The following is a 19,014-nucleotide window of genomic DNA, read 5'->3' as shown; positions in this document are numbered from 1 at the left end:
TCAATATCATTGACCAGCTTGGGTGTGTGTCCATCCAATGTGCAGAAATATAGTAACTCGCTTGGATTCTTTGAGAACAATAAATATGGAGAATGAAAATCGATAAGGTTACACTGTCGGACAGTATTTACATCTCACCAGCAGCATAAGTGGATTAACTGATTCACACGTGATTTTTTACAGTCACCAATTCCATACCAGGGATAGGTCAATTCGATTATTGGGTCACGTTTTGAAACAACGAATTTGTAATCACCTATTCAAGAATTTAGAAAACTAGTCATGTCGATAGCAGTATTTCACAGTATTGAATCGTCACGTTGCGACGATCCGCGGATATTCAAGATTACCTCATGGACAAATCAATCTTATCCCCTTTCATTTAATCTTAAGACGCACAAGATACCAAGCGACGAGTTTTAAGAAAAATCAATAGTTTCGCTGGTCCGCATTTAATTAAATTTCCATCGACTTTCAGTAAGATACAGTTTCCCTTACAGTCTCACCGTACGTTCCTGTATATACTAAACGTTGCTTGAATGTTTTTGCAGTTTCTACCGCTCTAGTCTGTACCATTTCAAGTATTTCACGCCTAATTCGTAACATATTATTCAACTGGAAAATGCCGAGGAGGAAAATGAAGACAAAACAGATTTTGGAACTTGACCAGGATAGTCGAAAAGCCTTGCTACATCAGGTTGGCAAATAGGAATAATAATTAAAATCTATAGATTAGTAACCTAGTGATAATCTCAAGAGACCCAATGGTTCTCCCAGCTGTAAGATTTATCGGATTATTCACTAGATTAATCACTTGGAGCGGATTAATTTCCGGAACTGGTTAGATACTAAAGCGGTGTTATCTGGTAGTATTTTCAGTAACTTACCAATTCAATCGGCCTTGTGTAGCAGTTTTTGTCTGTAGTATTACTAGAAATATCGTCACGATATTATTGCTAAACTTGCTAAATGATGCGGTATTATAAATTTTATGTTCAATTATTCACGGAATGATGTGATCAAGTTCGGGTTATTGGTATTTGCAATTAGCTGCAGACGGATTTATCTTCAGATATTGTGCACTTTGCTTTTAGTGGCCGGTAGTAATATAATGTATCAAACACGTGTATGTAGTTCTGTTTACTGATAGAAGATGAAGTAACAACAGAACATGGAACTTATGCTGTTTTAAGATGAGATTTTAGTAGACAAGCAGTCCAATGACTTGAATCTGTCCCTTCAGATATCTTTACCCTATAACTAACGATTTTTATGGTTTTCTACTAACAACAGTGTAGATTGAACAATTCAATTGACACGTGGAATTTAGTTGAGTAGAAATTCCTATCAAGTAATAAAGCTATAGTTCTGACGATGAATGAAACTGTAATGCTCAGGAAGCATACCGGATTCAAACAAATCCAATACAGCCCCTAAAATCTGTTGCAGGCAAAGCTTCCATCGTTACCAGTGCCGGATCTCGCGGAAACCTTGGAAAGGTATTTGTTGTGTATCAAACCACTGGTACCAGAAGTGCAATTCGATAAAACTAAGAGAATAGTCGACAAATTCGCAACGCCGAGTGGAATTGGCGCGACTCTACAGGAAAGTCTGCTCAAAAAGTCAACAAAGTATGAGAATTGGGTGAGTTCGTCTGTCTTCCTCTGGACATACAATCTCAATTACCACTTTTCTTCGTCAGTCGTACGATTGGTGGTTGGAGGACATGTATCTAAGGAACAAAGCGCCGTTACCAGTCAACTCCAATCCTGGCATGGTTCTGCCAAAGATGGAATTCAAGTCGGAAAATGCATGGATAACGTAGTATTCAGTCGATTGTGCATGTATAATTGTATATATACGGTGTCATTCATTACATCACGATTCACAGGTTTTCGGGAAAACTAGTTGCTGAAGTTATGAAATACAAAAGAAATTTAGATGAGTATGTTATTGTACGTGCGTATATGACATTGCTCGTGGTTTCGTCCGTGTCACATCACGATCAATCTTCTTCTTCTTCCCAATACGCAATGCGCGTGATTTGAATAGATGCAGGTCTCCAGTTTGAGTTCGTTTCACATGTGTTGTGCAGTGCAACCATCATCACAACTATTATTTTTCAGCATCCACACCGTCCAGTCAATCTCTGTTCTATACTTTACGTCAGAACTGTAATCATCGTGTTATTGTCCGAAATGAGTTTTAACAACATCAGAGTGATCGCATTTTATTGTCGATGTAAACGTCTACGGCAGGTTTGTGACGGCATTCGTTGTTTCATGAATTCATGCATGTGTATTTGAACTTGGTTTGGTATTGTCAATTAAGTTTGAAATATACATCCATATCCAAGGGATTCATCATGGGTGTGAATAGAATTAACATTGCTATTGCTGTTGCAGCAGGTATAGATATAAATAGAAAATCACTTATAAAAATTTGCAAGGCAAATGTGAATGGTATTTCCGTCTACCGTAACACAGACAAATTCTGCAACATATTTGAAGGTAGACGTAAAGTATAGCTGACAGTAGACTATGGCAATGGAACTATAGTGTCGCTACACTTGAATACATTATAATCTGTTTAGTGCTGGTGTACTAGTTCAATATTCAATAGGGCCTTCCGTAATGCGAATTGTATTGTTTTAACAGCGAGCCGCACGAAATCGAGTCGGCTACTTTGAAACCATAATGAATCTGAAACGCTTATTCACCTGACGTGTTACGCTCGCGTGTAATGCTTACCGTGCAGTCCAGAGTAAAATCGATAATATACGTCCAATATCACGCTTATCGACGTTACGTCTACGTCACTGAATGGATTTTAGATACGCCGATCTAATTACGCCGTGACGCATTTAGACTGCGATATTGTAAATTTCGCCAGCACTCAATTAGTTCCAGCCGTACAATCCTGATAGCTTTTTGCGCTGGCGTAGAATGTGGTCGCTGTGTGGGATGGGATACACTACATAGGCGCTGGGTTAACTGTCGATTAACGGATACGTGGTATATCATATTACGGTGTCATCTTCGATATTGGTAGCGGATTATTTCATGAGTGGAAGTGCTACACAGAAAATAGGCAAGTAAAGTAAAGTGACTCTATTTACACAACTTCTATATCAGGAATTCAGAGTTCTGTGTCGTTACAAAGTAGATTACATGTATAGTCTTGCGACAAGGTTGTGTGCCTCGACCGCACTAAACGTAAGTACACAATCGAACGTTGGAGACGGGGCAAAATTAGGGATATGTAAATTGCAGGCCATGTCACTTGGATCGTGGAACATAATTCTTCCGTGAGGGATATTTGAGACACATTGGACAGACAGATTGGCTTTTGTTCAGAAGATATTCATACCCCTAAAAAGTCCAAAATTACTTATTTATCCTTGAATGTTTCACTTGATAGGAAGAAAATCGTAGTTTTTTTGAAATTTTATGCTGCGCATAAATAGATAATTGACTCTGAAGAACCATCATGTCGTTCGTAGTCATTCTATCAATACTACAATGACCCCGTGCGAAATATTTTTTGGTCAAAACACAGTTTGTCGAGTCTAAGAATTGTACTTTTGCACAACGGAAATCCAGATTCTCCTGTATCAATTGGTCATTAAACCAAGATTAAATAAAAGTATAAAGCTCAGGGTTGTAATGACTCGAGTCAGACTCAAGTCACGCTTTTCTGGTGACTCGACTTGACTCGAGTCATTTTCTCAAAATACGGAAATGACACGACTCGACTCGAGTCAATCTGTGTATTGACTCGACTTTGACTCGAGTCATTGCGGATGACTCGAACCAAGTCATATGACTAGAGACAAAGACGGCCAAGACCGATATTTTATCGTAATTTGGAAGAATAGTTAAGTTACCATCCTATTGGGATTTCGTCTATAGGTACTAGTACTTGAAAATGTGATCAGAAACTGCTAAAAGTGAGGGAAATTAGTATATTATAAATGCCAACCATTCAATATCACCAAACAGAGTTAATAAAAGTGAGTTTAGTAAGATTGTAGATGGAAACTGAGCAGTCAACACATTGACTTGGACTCGGACTCGAGTCATTATACCATGACTCGGACTCGGCCCCCTGATCGATGACTTGGACTCGGACTTGACTCGGTGGTGAGTTGAAAATGACTCGACTTGACTCGAGTCAAAACTATAAAAGTGAAATTGACTTGTGACTCGAAGCCTTGAGACTTAGTTACAACCCTGATAAAGCTATAAAAATTTATCCTTGAAAAGCTCAACTACAATATTCATATGCGTTCCATTTCCTCTGACTTGCGAATGCATAATTTCTCACTGAGTAAACAAAGTGGGTATACCTATAGTCAGGGCCGTAACAGCATTTCGTCACCCCCCCAAAAAAAACCTAGGTCTTGCCCCCCCCCCCCCCCATATGTTGATAAACCGAAGTTCTGGGGGGCATCGCCCCCGAACCGCCCTCAGGCTTTAGGATGTTTACCGCTACCATTTACATTGGGCTTCGTTTACTGAGTCACCATTTCTCGCCTAAACGACCGCGTGAAATTTCTATAATTCATGATTGAATTAGTAAATATGATCGGGAATTGCATAAATTACATACATATTGCTATCAATTTTTATCCTCCCTCTGCTCACGTTTTCAGATTTACAGGTAGAGCTGAGGGAGGTGTGTTTGAAAAAGTAGAACCACTCAATAATATTAAAACATCATCGGACGTATAACTATTGGCAGGAACGAAACAGCACTTCATCGGGCCCCTCAAAAAAAGCTTGGGTCTTGGGATCCAATAAGGTGATACCTACCCTCAATCACGTTGTTCGCTTTTGCCACGAAATGAGTCGTACCGTTTACTAAACCAGCGCCAAGCGCGAAAATTTTCAATAAATTCATGATAAAATCGGTAATTAAGATCGGGAATTGCATATATATCGCTCTCAATTTCTTGTCCTCCATGCAAACGTAAACAGATTTACCGGTAGAGCTGAGTGAGGTGTTTTGGAAAGTGTAGGGCCCGTTGGTATGACTCCGTAACATGATGTTATTTCGTGACCTCCTGTCTGCTATATCAAAAAATATAGAATCGCCCAAACGTAGGCTACTAAGCTAGAAAACGCACACGATTTCAAATTGGTATTTCTTCACTGGCATATAATTTTTCCCTGCGGGATGGTATTTGTCTTGTGAGGTTCAGATTGCCAATCCAGAAACATTCGGCGCCAGTTATTTAGGCGCCTATGGACTATTAAACCTATATGTATTTTGTATAAATAACGAGGTTTTCGGTCAGAATAAGGGCAGTCTTTTTCAGACAAGGTTTCTCACTGCCGATCCTTCTAGCACACTTCTTGGAGTCACAGGTTACATGGCCTGAAACGTTATATATCTTGGTGCATCGTGGCGCGGTAATGGCCAACGCCGATACGCCCATTTCTATAAATCTTGCTTATTTTTTCTTTGGGCAAGAGTACCCCAAAATCAATTTATGTGGCAAATAGAAATCGCACGAAGCGCGAAAAAATTTTCAAAAAAATGATTAAATTTTCAAAAAATACTCTCTAATTTATGGTAATTCACGAAATACTTTTGGGCTCCCTTTAAGTTCGCCCCCCCAATTGGGGGGTTTGCGGTGCGGCAGTTACGGCCCTACCTATAGTATCCAAATCAAACGAGAACCTTGAATCTGGTGTATCTGATAGATTTCAGATTAGTACGGATGAAAGATTCCAATTTCATATTAGGAAGGTACACTGGATACAAACAGTCGGTCCGAAAATTCGTATCTGAGTATGGAAAACTTGGAACCAGCATGAGCAAAAAAGCTCTTTCCCAGTTTGTTCATTTTAATATATTTCCTGATGATCTTGTTAATTAGCAAGGGGAGAGGGATCACCAAGACATCAAAACAATAGAAGAGAGATATTAGGGCAGATGAGATGAACATATTATGTCAGACCATCGCTGGAACCTTTCGAGAAACTGCACGAAATTGCTTACATGTGAAAGTCGTACAAAAACAATTGTGCTTTAAAATGAATTAATAATATTTTATTCCAACTGATTATTTCAAATTTACAATAGGGGGGTTAACGTAAAACTGATTGAATTATTGCCACGTTATTCGAGTATCTAGGTAAATACTTATATACATGACTGGAGTTTATTAATGCACAATGTACATGATATCCGAGAAAGTCTATAACTATGATAAATCTAATACCCCTAAACATATAGTGCTGTTGCTATATTTTGATTTAAAAGAGACTTCTGTGTCTAAAAATAACAAAGAGATTGAATTTTTAAACTTTATAGTACGACTGAGCCGATTTTCCGTCTAGCCATAACAGCAAAAATAATAGATTTTGGTCCAAATAGACCCATGGGTTATCTCGAAAACAATAGCCAATTAGAAAAAAACTAAGATCATATCCGGAATCAGTGCCCATCAGAACCCCCAATACCACTCTTACTTTGTCTGCCTAAAAATATGTGTTGACCAGTGTTATGTACTCGTATAGCAGGGGTTCTCAAACCGGGGTATACGGTAGAATTTTCTTATACTGTGACAATTTTCTGCAACGGAGACCAAATGCCTTGTAAATTGAGGCGTAAACCAGCATGATTAGGCATTACCGTGAAACGTTACTCGCCTCATCTACATTACCTGTAGTGGAATTCTGCTTCTCTATTGCCGTATAGCGATGAGGGTTACTTCGATGCCTACTTTATATCTGGGTAAGTTCTATTAGAACCAGTGTCATCTGCTGATCATGAGGGGCTTGATTAGGGCTGTTGCAATCGTCAATGCTTACTACATGCACAATGATCGGTTCGGTTTATTTGCAATTTTTATTAGTTCAATACAGCACAAAATATGAGATACAATTGAAAGATAGTAAGGTGGAGTAGTGTTTGGAATCAGACTATCACGTCGACCTAGGCGACGTAAAGAGGGGCATGCAAACTGAATGAAAAGTAAAAGAAGATAGTATAGAAAAAGCAAGCGACAAAATGAGGTGGCATGTCACGGAAGGCGAGATCGATCGGCCAGGTCGTGGTAAGCAGGCTATTGTTTGAGGGACCGGTAAACAACGGTAAATTCGAATTCAGCCACGTAAAAAATGTGTAGTATTGTGCTTCTCCCTTCCGCTTACAGTTGAGCTGATGAGCAAAGTCTTTCCAGCATGCTCATGCCGAAGAACATATTCGTGATAGACTTTCCGTTGAACATAGTCTACGCATGTATGTTTGAAATTTAACTACGTAATTTCGTGTTTAAACTTTCAATTGCCAAGATTTTATGTAACATTATTATTTAATGGTGCTCCGTGCATGCATATAATTCGAAAGGGTACGAAATTTAAAACTCTTCCAGAACACCCGCCCTAACGCTGCACGCAATTTCAATTCTTCCTTTCTATCAACAAAGGGACAAATTGCCTGTGGACATTGCGAGGGGACAATTAGCAGGTCAAGCCCTTTGCATGCGCCAGTACTTCCATATTTTATCATCATACCGCGTGCCGGGCAGAGAAATGGACACGCAATTAATGAGCAAAAACAGCAACAGACAACAGCATTTTATTGTAGCAATCGCCAACCAGGTAATGATCATTTCGAATAGCTCGCCCTCACACTGTCTTTTAACAGCGCCTCTCTTTCATAGTTCTTTGTTCTGTACGTCACGGATAAACTTGGAATAGATTTCACAGAGGACGAAATCATCAATGAAATCCGTGCTATTGTTGATGCTGCTAAACACGAAAATCCACGCGGATCGGTGGGCGTATTGACCTCGTTAGGTAGATCGGAATGGGCGGATGCAAGAGACAATCTACTTAAAAGTAGCAGCGCAATGCACCATTGAATTTGAAAACATCGCTGTACGTTGTGTTTTGTTGCAGAGCAAATGAACCGCAATTCAGTTGACTTGATCGAAACTTCCGTTGCTCTACTCTGTCTCGATTGCCCAACAGCGACATCTCGCAACGAAACTGATATGGCTCATCAAATGATACACGGATCCTCATCTTACAACAGGCAAGCCAACACTAACGCTATAAAACTGATCCATGTAGTACACGCATGACTTCTTAAATTCAGATGGTTCGATAAAACCATACAATTTGTTGTGGGCCGTGATGGCTCGTTCGGGCTCAACTACGAGCATTCTGCAGCGGAAGGGATCGCCGTCATTCACTTGATGGAGGAAATATTCAGGAATATGTGAGAGCTTATCTCGTGGAAGGTAACGCCTATTATGAATAACCAATAACTTACACCTCGACGGAAAAGAAGCTGAGTTGGATACGCCTCACACACAATGTGTTGTAACGCCTGAGCGACTGAGGTGGGATGTCAATGATACGAAAACATCAAGGTAAGCGGATATACTTATGCCAAATCCAAATCCTATTTGGGTTCAGGTCCAAGTCAAAATTCGGGTTTACAAAATCCTCACTCGATCCGAATTAAGCCTAAATCTTCCAATCCAAGTCCAAATCGAAGATGGTAGAGACCATAAATCCAGCTCTGCTCTGAATCCTAAACACCGTTTTTCTCATCGTCACATTCGTTTTCCACATTCCACATCCTAATACACGCTCAAATCTGCAATGAAACATAAAGAAATTCGTTTCAAAATAAACATTAGATTCGATATCTCAAGTCCCGGGGTAAGACATATATTCGTAAACAAATACGTAGCAAAATATATGCAAAATCGAGCTTTAAATATATGTCTTATAATAACCACAAACACGGCAAACTTTCTAAACGAAATTCGTGTAATGTACCGCAGCTTTCAAATTAACACTAGAACGATCAAGTGGCTTTTTTGACGCATTTCCATTTTTGAAGAGCTGGCATTCAGTCAAATCTTACGCTGTTCGGCTGAAACTTCTTGAGTTTTATTTATTTTATGTAGGCCACCTTACCTATGATTTTCATCACTCATCTAGTACAAATAAAAAAGTTATACACAGAACTACCTAGAACTACCGAGTGGCTTTTTTGACGCATTGCAGTTTTTCTACCTTCAGGAATCGCAGTTTCATATTCTTGACGTGGTTATATATCTGATAAACGCAGAAAAGTCGTTTGTAACAACAGAACTTTGTTAATATCTACTTGGTCTAACTGTGTTAGCAACAACATCCCTTGTAACAGAAGGCCCTGGATCTTCCTCGTTCCGAGTCACCAAAGCTCTGTAATGTTATATTTCTGAAGCTCAGGACATCAGTTACAGGACATCACATTTGAAATGTACCAATAGACCAAGCCTACATATTTATTGTCCATACTAATATACTAGGGTTGTACAAGGGCAAAGGGCCTTTGCTCCGGTCTACGAGATGGATCTTCGGGGGGAGGGGGGAGCTGAATCTAGTAAATTGAATGCATATGAGGACTGAGGGCATGGGTGCATTATGTTTAGTCAGGCCCTCTCGAGGAACAGGTTTATGGAAGTCATGAGCTTTCTATTGACATAAGGAGTACAAAAAGGTGCGGACTCGATAAAGATAATATTGTTTTCGTTCATTACATGGTCGAAATGCCAGCAAATAATTGGGGTAAAATGTCAGATGGTGTACGCTGCTGCTACCAAGTATCTGTACACGGGCGTCTCATATTTAGGCAAGGATAGGACAGGACACCTCTTCCATAATTTATACGTTTGCCAAGCATAGTAATGTGAAGAGTCTGATGTAATCCATCTTGAAATAATGTAACGTGAATGTGGCTGTATACGCTTGGAGAAGCAAACGAAGTCCCAATTGACACTATTGTCAAAAGTTGCTTGAAGCTACCCATGATCAGAAGGAACACAAGCAGCTTCATGTAGCCACACTTTTCAAAGCTATCATCTTGTTGATAAGCGTAACGGCGAGATGCCAGTGTAGAGATCGAAGTTGTACACATATTGAGTTCACTCCAACCGGAGGTAACTGTTTCCTTCAGAAACAACACAAACAAGAAACCAGTGACGGTTAAATGTTATAACGAAACAAAACCAGGGGGATATTATTGGCCTGGTTGCAAGGCAGTGTTCTATGAGGGTACCAACAAGTCGACGTCTCGACGATGGTCCGTGCATGTTTTCTTAGAAAGTGAATGATCTTCTACTTGCCAAAATGCCGATGCTATAAAAATATGCAAATCGAGGATTAGTTGCGAGATTGCATTATGCAAATCTTATGTGATAAGCTTTATGATATGTCAGCAATAACCAAGAATGATGATGTGGCTAAAGCGGATCTGGAACCTACTCCAAATTTTTAAAGAACGTGCTCAAATACCAAATGCGCACCAGAACAGCACTTATATGTTACACCCAAAAACGGCGATTTGTTATATAAGTCTTGCACTAAGGTGTATGTAAAATATTGCAGGTAGCTGTGAGCGCAATAAACAATGGTTTCTGATTCCGTTTGGTGAGATTTGTGCTGATTTTTAGCACCGGTGAATGCATTTTATCGAAGAAAATTCAATATGCGTCAAAAAAGCCACAAGGTAGTTCTAGGTAGTTCGAAATTTCGGTAGTTCTAGTGTTAAGTCATCAGTAGCCGACTTCCCGGCTCGCCTCGGTGGAATCAAAGTATCGTAAGACCATTTTACACATTTTGAGAAAATTAACTTTACGTAAAGTTTTCATCTAATTTCAGCCATATATTGACGATGGTTTACTTTGAAACAATGAGATTAACCTAACCATGGCGAATATATGGCCGAAATTATAAATTTTTCAAAGACATTTTTTTTTCAAGTTTTAAAAATGTTATATCACAGCGATGTAGTGGGTTGCGTTCTCGCGTAACTCCCCAAGAAGGGAAACAACATGCACCTTTTCCTTAGCGAATAGTGCTTCAAAATTCTAGTGTTATGACAAATTAATGTGAATTAGCTTTCTAGTCGCGCTTACGGTTAATCTTGAAAGTTAATCAATTACTGTATTCAATACTCTTGCTGTGATTCCATATATTGCACAATGCACATACACGATCCGGCCTCACGGTAAAGCTGATTGAAATGGACAGTTGGTGTCATCAAAAATTTAGAGCACGTAACTATACATCTTTTGTCACATTCATGCGTCACAGCTAGCATAATTTGACGACGTTCTCGCCGGCTAACTAACGTTGGGGCCATTGTTTGTTGAAGCTTTTCTTATTTCGTGACCTTAGGTCAGGGGTGGCCAACCTTTTCAGCCAAAGGGCCACATTCGAATGACGAACTATTGCGCGGGCCACTAGCCGCGCCAGGCGCGAAAATTTTTTGAAGTTCATCGGTCAATAATTTTGTCACTTGACCGTATTGCGGGCCTGCTGTATATCGCTGGGCTCAGTTTGCAAGGACTGGACTATTCGGCGCCTGAACATATCGATATCAGAAGCTTCGACCAACATGCGTCAATCACTTTGTGTCTAGGTTTCATAGTCGACGGTCTTACTGCGAGTGCAAACGCAAGATCGCATATGTTGAACGACACTTTATCTCGTAATCGCGAATACAGTTGGACTCACTCTGATACATTAGGCGTTCTATCATTTTCACAAAGGAGCAACAATATGAACAGCAAGAAATCGAGTGACAAAACCTGTTGCGCGAAACCAATTTTTACTTTCGATAAATCTATCGCTAATTATTCTGCTTTATTGTAGTGTACGAAGATCTACCAAAATGTGACTGGCTCGTGGATCTGCCAATGCGTCGGAACTGATATTTTAGTCATCACATCTCAAGTGTTGCGGCCCGACTAATCAAATTTTTGGTTGGCGTTGCAAGTTCATAATCTGTGCAATCCATTTTTGATAATATTTGAAATTTCGGAAATTACCTCGCGGGCCACGGGTTGGCCGGCCCTGCCTTAGGTGAATATTGTCACTTCTCGAAAAATTTTGGATTTGTTTCTATTTTTTTGTAGTTGACAGTAAATCATTCCACGAGCGAAGAGAATAATGACCATGTTGACTAAAGGTGCACAATAGTACTATATTTTAAGTTCGAGCTTGCTCCTATAATTAGGGGTATCGGAATGCGGAATGTGTATACCATGTATAGACCGTGATGATTGATAGGGCAACGAGCAATCAGCTGCAGCGACAATAAAAGTGAAGATGCCGGGCATCGAACCCGGTACCTCACACATGCTAAGCGCGCGATCTGCCATCTGGGCTACATCCCCATCGGTATCCTGCTAGACCAAAATTTACACATACCTCATCAATCATACATTACTCGCATTACGTTGTTGATTAATTATGAATTGCAATGGACGCTGGATATATAAATATCACACAATAATGTCTATAATGGGTCGATAAACGGTAGGAAAACGTTGCGTAATGATACTGTCACGTGTCCAACGCAGGTGATGTTATCTCATTTATCACACACTGTATGAATTAGCAAAGTACTTGCAAGCCCATGCTCCATTCGCTATTCACTTGATTTCACAGATATATCGAACTGGCGAGAACCGCTTTGATGAAAATGGCTCTCAATTTTGATCTGAAAATCCTGAGATTCACACATTATGGGAAGGAGTTCATAAAGCGGCAGAACATCAGCCCGGACGCATTCATCCAAGTAGCGCTGCAGCTCGCATTTTTTCAGTAAATAACTGAACCTGATATCATCAATGGTAAATTAAAAATATTTGTTTTACAAGGGTTTACGGGCACCTGGTATCAACGTACGAGAGCGCGTCCACAAGGCGATACCGCCACGGCCGAGTGGACAATATTCGAGGGGCCACAATCCAAGCTTTAGAACTCGCAAGAAGTCTAAGAACGAAAAAGGGAGGATCTAGAAAAGCAAAATTGGTGGTTTATGGCTTTTGTAGTTTTTATTCAATACTGATGCATTGACTGATCCATCTTTCAGGACGCCCGTAATATGATGCTGTTGCGGAGAGCCACAAAAGTTCAAACGGACAACACCATCGCGGCTATTTCAGGACGTGGTATTGATTGTCACCTCTTAGGATTGAGACAGGTCTGGAAGATGAACATATGTTTTGTTTTTCTATTAAAATAACGTACTACGCAGGCATTTAGACATCAGCAACCCAGATGAAATCATCCAAATTCACATTTGCAACAATTCTCGTGTAGATTTAGCCTTATTGAAAACATGTTTTATACACATCACTGAGCGTTCCTGAACTGTCGCCCATGCCTTTAGAATTTTCGGGTCTTAGGACAATCAATTGGCCGTATATATACAGTAAGAATAATCTCTATTGTGTCATCACATTGTGACGTACTCATGATTGTAACTATGGTTTTATTGACGACTCGGGCTACATCGTCAAGAAACGCGTTACAAAACAAACAAACGTTTACGTCAAGTGGTAACAAATAACGTATTTTGTAGTAACCACATAACTCAAGTTTAATAGCACATCGCTCTTGGATTACAAAGCGATAGTGTCAACTCGAAATACCCTGTGAAATCACACACAGCCGAACAGGATGATCCCGAGACCGTTTTGCCTAGCTTATAGTCATGAATACTCATTGTTTTAATGGTTTCATCCGATCATGTTTTAGTCTGGATTCAGTCTCGATTAGAGTTGTAATTTTCTGTATAATTTAACTATATATTTTCCAACAATGAGCCACAACGTATTTATATTGAAAGCTTCACAGCCCTCCGGTAACTCGAATTACCTGATCAATAATTCAGTAATTTTATTTCGCCTTCCTTCCTTCATTAAACCTATTAAAACCTATAATTTATACTGATTTACAATAATTGCAGATTGCTAAAGAGCTAGGAATGCCAGAACCCGAGATCTTTGCGGATCCTTCTTTCGACATTTTCAATTACTTCACAATGTCCACGAGTCAGGTGAGAAACGAAGTAGACCTACCTGTTAGTCAGAGTACGTTCATAGTACGATGACGCTGTTTTCTGTCTTACTCTTCAATGAATAATTCATCTATTGGTTTATATCCATTCACGTATCATAAACCCGGAATGAAAGATAGGGTTAACTAAATATAGTCACGATATACCGACGTATTGTAGCATATCACTGGATCGCCATAACAGATTGATCCTTTACGTCAACAGGCTGAAGTTAAAACTGTGCGAATGAGGACAAGAGTTATTATTATTATTATAAAAAAATCGTGACAGTGGCGCTTATCACAGCACGGGTTTTGAGTGCCACTTCTGTACTGGTTATTGCAATGAATTTGCATTATCCAAATATATGCAGCATCGCTCAGTACTATTGGCATACCAACATGCAGGAGTTGAATACAGATCAATAGAATCGATGGGTCGATCATTTTACTAAGAAAGCTACTGTATCCGAACTGCCGCTGAACGATTTTCGCGAGTGTCGATGTTGCACTGTAATCAATTCCTGTGGTGCTGAGGTCACATGTCGTCAATTCTTAACCCTTTGCGAAATTTCCAAATGATGTCAGTCGACCTATACCTGAAATTCCTTCATGGGGTCGGCTTACAAATGACTCAAATTTGTTCCGTGGGTGACCACTTGAAAGCTTCTAGACAGCGAAGGAATACGTGCCTAAGTTTCAAAGAGCGTCAGTATGCGATGACTCGTGACTTCGATGACACATACATTGATGGAGTGCAATAGAATCCCTCGTCAGAATCATTTAGCTGCTGTTTGACAAAGTTGACCTTGTTAGGGCAATTTTTGCTTCCAAGAGTTTCACACACTTAAAACTTTAATTTAAGACCTACCCGTCGCTACCGTAAAGTAACCAAAAGAGCAAATTTAGCGATGAGATACATACAGAGAAAGAAAACTCCGATTGCTTTTGATGATTGGCTCAAACCGTTGTGCACATTATTAATTATTGAAGCACATAAGGAAAAACTGTGTTGTCCGACGAAATATACGATCGACACCTAGAGAACTGAGTTTCTGGATTATGTGGTAGATTCTGTTTTTTAAGTGTAGCAGCTTTTGTGTGTGAAAATATACTCTTTTCGCGAAAATTTTCGTGGTGACTCAAGCAGACATGGGGTAATCGCGATTAGTAATCGTAATCGATTGCGACGATTACAGCATTTTGAAGTAATCGTAATCGCAATCGATTACATTCGAAAAAAATCCGAAGTAATCGTAATCGTAATCGACTACTTCCAATATTTAATCGATTTGTTTTGTGAAAGAACGATTACTTTTTGTTTGTACAAGGACTACGACATAAACTGAACATTCGGGAACAAGAATGAGATAATATACCAGTTTAGCGGTAGCACAAACGTCTGTTCTCAAACGCCACTGACTCATTATTACGTCAGAAATATTAGCTCCGCTCGTCATTGCGTAAGAAGTATCCACACATAGTAAACAGACATGCGATGGACATTGTAGTGTGATTGTAAGAACAACCCCCGTGGTGTATATCAGGTTATCAATACACTAGAGAAGCCCCTACCTCGCAGCAGGATATTGATCACCACTCTGCCTATAGTTTCAAATAGTAACTTATGTATTGATGTTTGGTTGTGCTTAGTTAAACGCAGTTTACCGTTGCTGCTTGGCGAGCAGGAGGCCTACGTTAGGGCTCTTCAAAAATGACTTTTTTTCTCAAATCGTACTGGCTACTTGATAAAATTGTTAGGTTACCTAATTTAAGCCTACACACAAAATTTGGTTCAATTCCAGCCAGTAACCGCTTTGCTACAGGAGAAGAAAGTTTCTATTTATTATATAAAAATAAATAATAAAAAATTTAAAAATTTTCTGGTCACCCCATGAAAGTGTTAGGCTATCTATAGAAACGATGCTCACCAAGTTTGGTTCAATTCCAACCTGTGGAAGCGGAGTTATTGCCGTCGAAAAATTTGGATTTGAATAAAATAGTATTTACGGTGACCGATTCTTTGTTTATTTATTATAGTTGTGGTCACCGTAAATACTATTTTATTCAAATCCAAATTTTTTGACGGCAATAACTCCGCTTGCACTGGTTGGAATTGAACCAAATTTGGTGAGCATCGTTTCTATAGATAGCCTAACACTTTCATGGGGTGACCAGAAAATTTTTAAATTTTTTATCATTTATTTTTATATAATAAATAGAAACTTTCTTCTCCTGTAGCAAAGCGGTTGCTGGCTGGAATTGAACCAAATTTTTTGTGTAGGCCTAAATTAGGTAACCTAACAATTTTATCAAGTAGCCAGTACGATTTGAGAAAAAAAGTCATTTTTGAAGAGCCCTAGCCTACGTACGCACGTGCACCTGACGAAGATTCGGAATTTTGTTCTCGTCGAATAAAACATTGCAGTTTCCACAACTAAGCATTACAAATAAACAGCTGCTGATATATATCATAAGCGAGCCGTGCTTAGCCGTTTCTCGTAATAGCAGCTCGCTGTATATGTATTAAGTTGAAGGCAGAATTTTTATGTTCACTATATCTTATTCTCATAACACTACTTGAAACGGGCGCAAATCGTTATTTCACAGTTCATTACTCAGCATTTGGACCTGCAGCCATAACCATCCGCTTATATAGCCTGACATGTTAGCGTGGGTTTTAGCTAGAATCAGCAATCCAGTCAATTCAGCCACAACAGCAATTCGTCCCCGTGTCCAACCGTTGGTCAATTTTCAAAACTGAATTTCGTCAATAATATTGGTGATAGCATTATATTACTATTCATTTATAACCTCTTTCAGCCCCGAGTGTCAGATTTCCCTGTAGAGCTGGGGCACGTAATTCATAATCATAGCAGCTGGTATGTTGTTATAATTACTTTATTGTATGTTGTTAATTCGCGACCTCCAGTCTGTTGTATATTCAAAAGATATTGTACTCGCCCAAACGTAGCAGACTAAAAGAATATCTATCGTGAGACGCACATACAAATTGTCATCACTTTATTCCTTTGTGGATGCGTCGGGTGGCATTTGGATTGTGGGCCCAGATTGGAAGGACATGAGTTATTATTAGTCACGTCCACCCAGCGCGGCTATTGACAATGGACGAATACCCTAAGTTTCGGCCAAGGTATTTCTTTGGTATCACATCCCGTGGAGTTGCGTGTTGGCCGAAACTGCATATGTTTTTTGGTGTGTTGTGGGATCGTGGCGCGGCAATAACCTGATCCGAAATGCCTGTTCCCACAAAATAGCCTATGCATGTTTTTCTTGAGGGGAAGAGGTATGCATTTCAAACCCAGCTATCTACTGGAGCAGGGGTCACCAACCGTTTTGAAACGAGAAGCTACTTCTTGTGTAGTGTGTAGGCCTACTGATTATTGCGACGACCGATGGGTTACTACTTACTCCCGCCGTTTATCTGGGTTCAGTTGGATTTCTTCACTTAGAGTAAGACAATCAGAGCACTGGGCCGGGTTTCCGCCCCTTACCAAGAACAAAAACGCTCACTCGCCGGGACTCACACCAGCTCCTCCGGGCTCGGTTGCGTTGCTGCAGTGCGCGCCGAAGTGCCGATCTCCGCGTCGAGACTCGGGAATATTAACTATAGATTCCCGTTGAGCCGCCGCGTGGGCGAAGACAAGCAAAGCCCCGAGCGACTGCGATCGTATGTTCCTTGGGGTCGGCCGACCCATGTTCAACTGCTGCTCATATGAAGCCAGCTTCAACTTTCAAATCTCTTATTTGGATATTTGCTACAGCGACCGCGGGCGACTCATTTGGTCCGCGTTACTGACCCCTGTACTAGAGACATTTGAATCGCGAAGCTCGAAGAACATTTTCAAGAATTAAGTAAATTCTCGAAAATACTCTATAGTTTATGTTGGTTTACGAAAAACTTTTGAGTCCCCTTCGAGCACGCTCCCCACCCTATTAAGGAATTTGGGGTGCGGCAGGTAAAGACCTGGCAATAATGCAAATCGTTGGGTGCAAGAAATCATCCACTATAAAGTTGGGCAATTGGTATATTATTACGTAATAAGCAAATGACGCATGATGTATGAAGACAGTGGATATCTCATTAAGCCTTTTCATCGCAATCCTTGTATTGTCTACCAATATATCATTTAAGATTATAGTCCTAAGAAGCAAAACAAATGTAATCGTGAGTAATCGTGATTACTTTTCCAATGTAATCGTTATCGTAATCGACTACTTCCTGATTTTGCTGTATTCGTAATCGTAGTCGTAATCGCGTGATTCCGAAGTAATCGTAATCGCAATCGATTATATTCATGAAGTAATCACCCCATGTCTGGACTCAAGTCGCGAATTGCAATTATTCTTTTGCTTTCAGGTCTCTTTCCCATGATTCATGAAACGAATAGAATACTTTGCTCCCCTAATGAATTTAATATTAAAATTACGTGAATAAGAATTTCCAATACGTTCCATAATACAGATTAATTTTAAATTAGCAGTTATTTTATTTACTTATAGGTACCAACAGTGTCGGACTCCTTCATGTGCTACGGTGCAGTCGTGGAGGACGGATACGGGGTGTCCTACAATCCACACTCTCATGACATCACGTTTTGCGTCGCATCGTTTCGCAGTTGCTCAAGCACGTCATCTGACAAACTCGCATCAGCTATCGAGGAAAATCTGATCCTAATGAGAGACTTGTGCCGACAATGGAACCGACGTAGATCGTCGAGTCTCGGTGAGATAACATCGGGTGATGCCATAACCATTCGTCATAGCCGTGAGAGAATTGAAGACAAGTGCTTTGAAATTTAGAAGACGCGAGATCCATCCGTAGAAGTTACCATGTGAACCCTTCAAAAAGGCGCAATAGTTATAGTTATATAAGATCTCGTCACAACCAACATCGGTTATCACTATGATAAGAACTAAACTTGTATTACTCATCAGTGATGAGCAGCGGAGCGGAGTCGGAGTGTTTCCGGAGCGGAGTTTTGCCAATTTTGTGATACTCGGGGTGGGCTCGGAGTTTACTACAGATATTTTTCCGGAGTTTTCCGGAGTGTTGTAAGTTTTGCCCCCGATATCTTTCGATAGCTCTGACCAGAAGACACTATTGATCTCAAACCAAAATACAGACAGC

At 40.0% G+C, this 19,014-nt stretch overlaps 1 protein-coding gene across 1 annotated transcript; it reads left to right on the top strand.

Moving 5' to 3' along the window:
- The first annotated feature begins 543 nt into the window (after nt 1-543).
- On the top strand, nt 544-18,812 carry LOC145434679 (choline O-acetyltransferase-like). The gene is made up of 14 exons (XM_080312024.1): nt 544-697; nt 1,450-1,644; nt 1,703-1,821; nt 1,892-1,945; nt 7,439-7,613; nt 7,676-7,853; nt 7,914-8,049; nt 8,113-8,235; nt 8,276-8,389; nt 12,468-12,623; nt 12,680-12,833; nt 12,895-13,005; nt 13,774-13,863; nt 18,387-18,812. The coding sequence occupies exons 1-14, from the start codon at nt 623-625 to the stop codon at nt 18,684-18,686; spliced, it is 1,980 nt and encodes a 659-aa protein (XP_080168150.1). The 5' UTR covers nt 544-622; the 3' UTR covers nt 18,687-18,812.
- The last annotated feature ends 202 nt before the right edge of the window (nt 18,813-19,014 follow it).

The sequence above is a fragment of the Botryllus schlosseri genome, chromosome 2, assembly GCF_051294905.1.
Source record: "Botryllus schlosseri isolate E-star chromosome 2, Bs_hap1, whole genome shotgun sequence".
Classification (NCBI taxonomy): Eukaryota; Metazoa; Chordata; class Ascidiacea; order Stolidobranchia; family Styelidae; genus Botryllus; species Botryllus schlosseri.
This window is presented reverse-complemented; position numbering and strand designations above follow the sequence as displayed.

Coding starts and splice junctions, on each gene's coding strand:
- LOC145434679 (XM_080312024.1), top strand. CDS start 623: ATGCCGAGGAGGAAAATGAAGACAAAACAGATTTTGGAACTTGACCAG. Junction 8,236..8,275: donor GAGGAAATATTCAGGAATAT/GTGAGAGCTTAT, acceptor CCTATTATGAAT/AACCAATAACTTACACCTCG. Junction 12,834..12,894: donor GATCTAGAAAAGCAAAATTG/GTGGTTTATGGC, acceptor TCCATCTTTCAG/GACGCCCGTAATATGATGCT.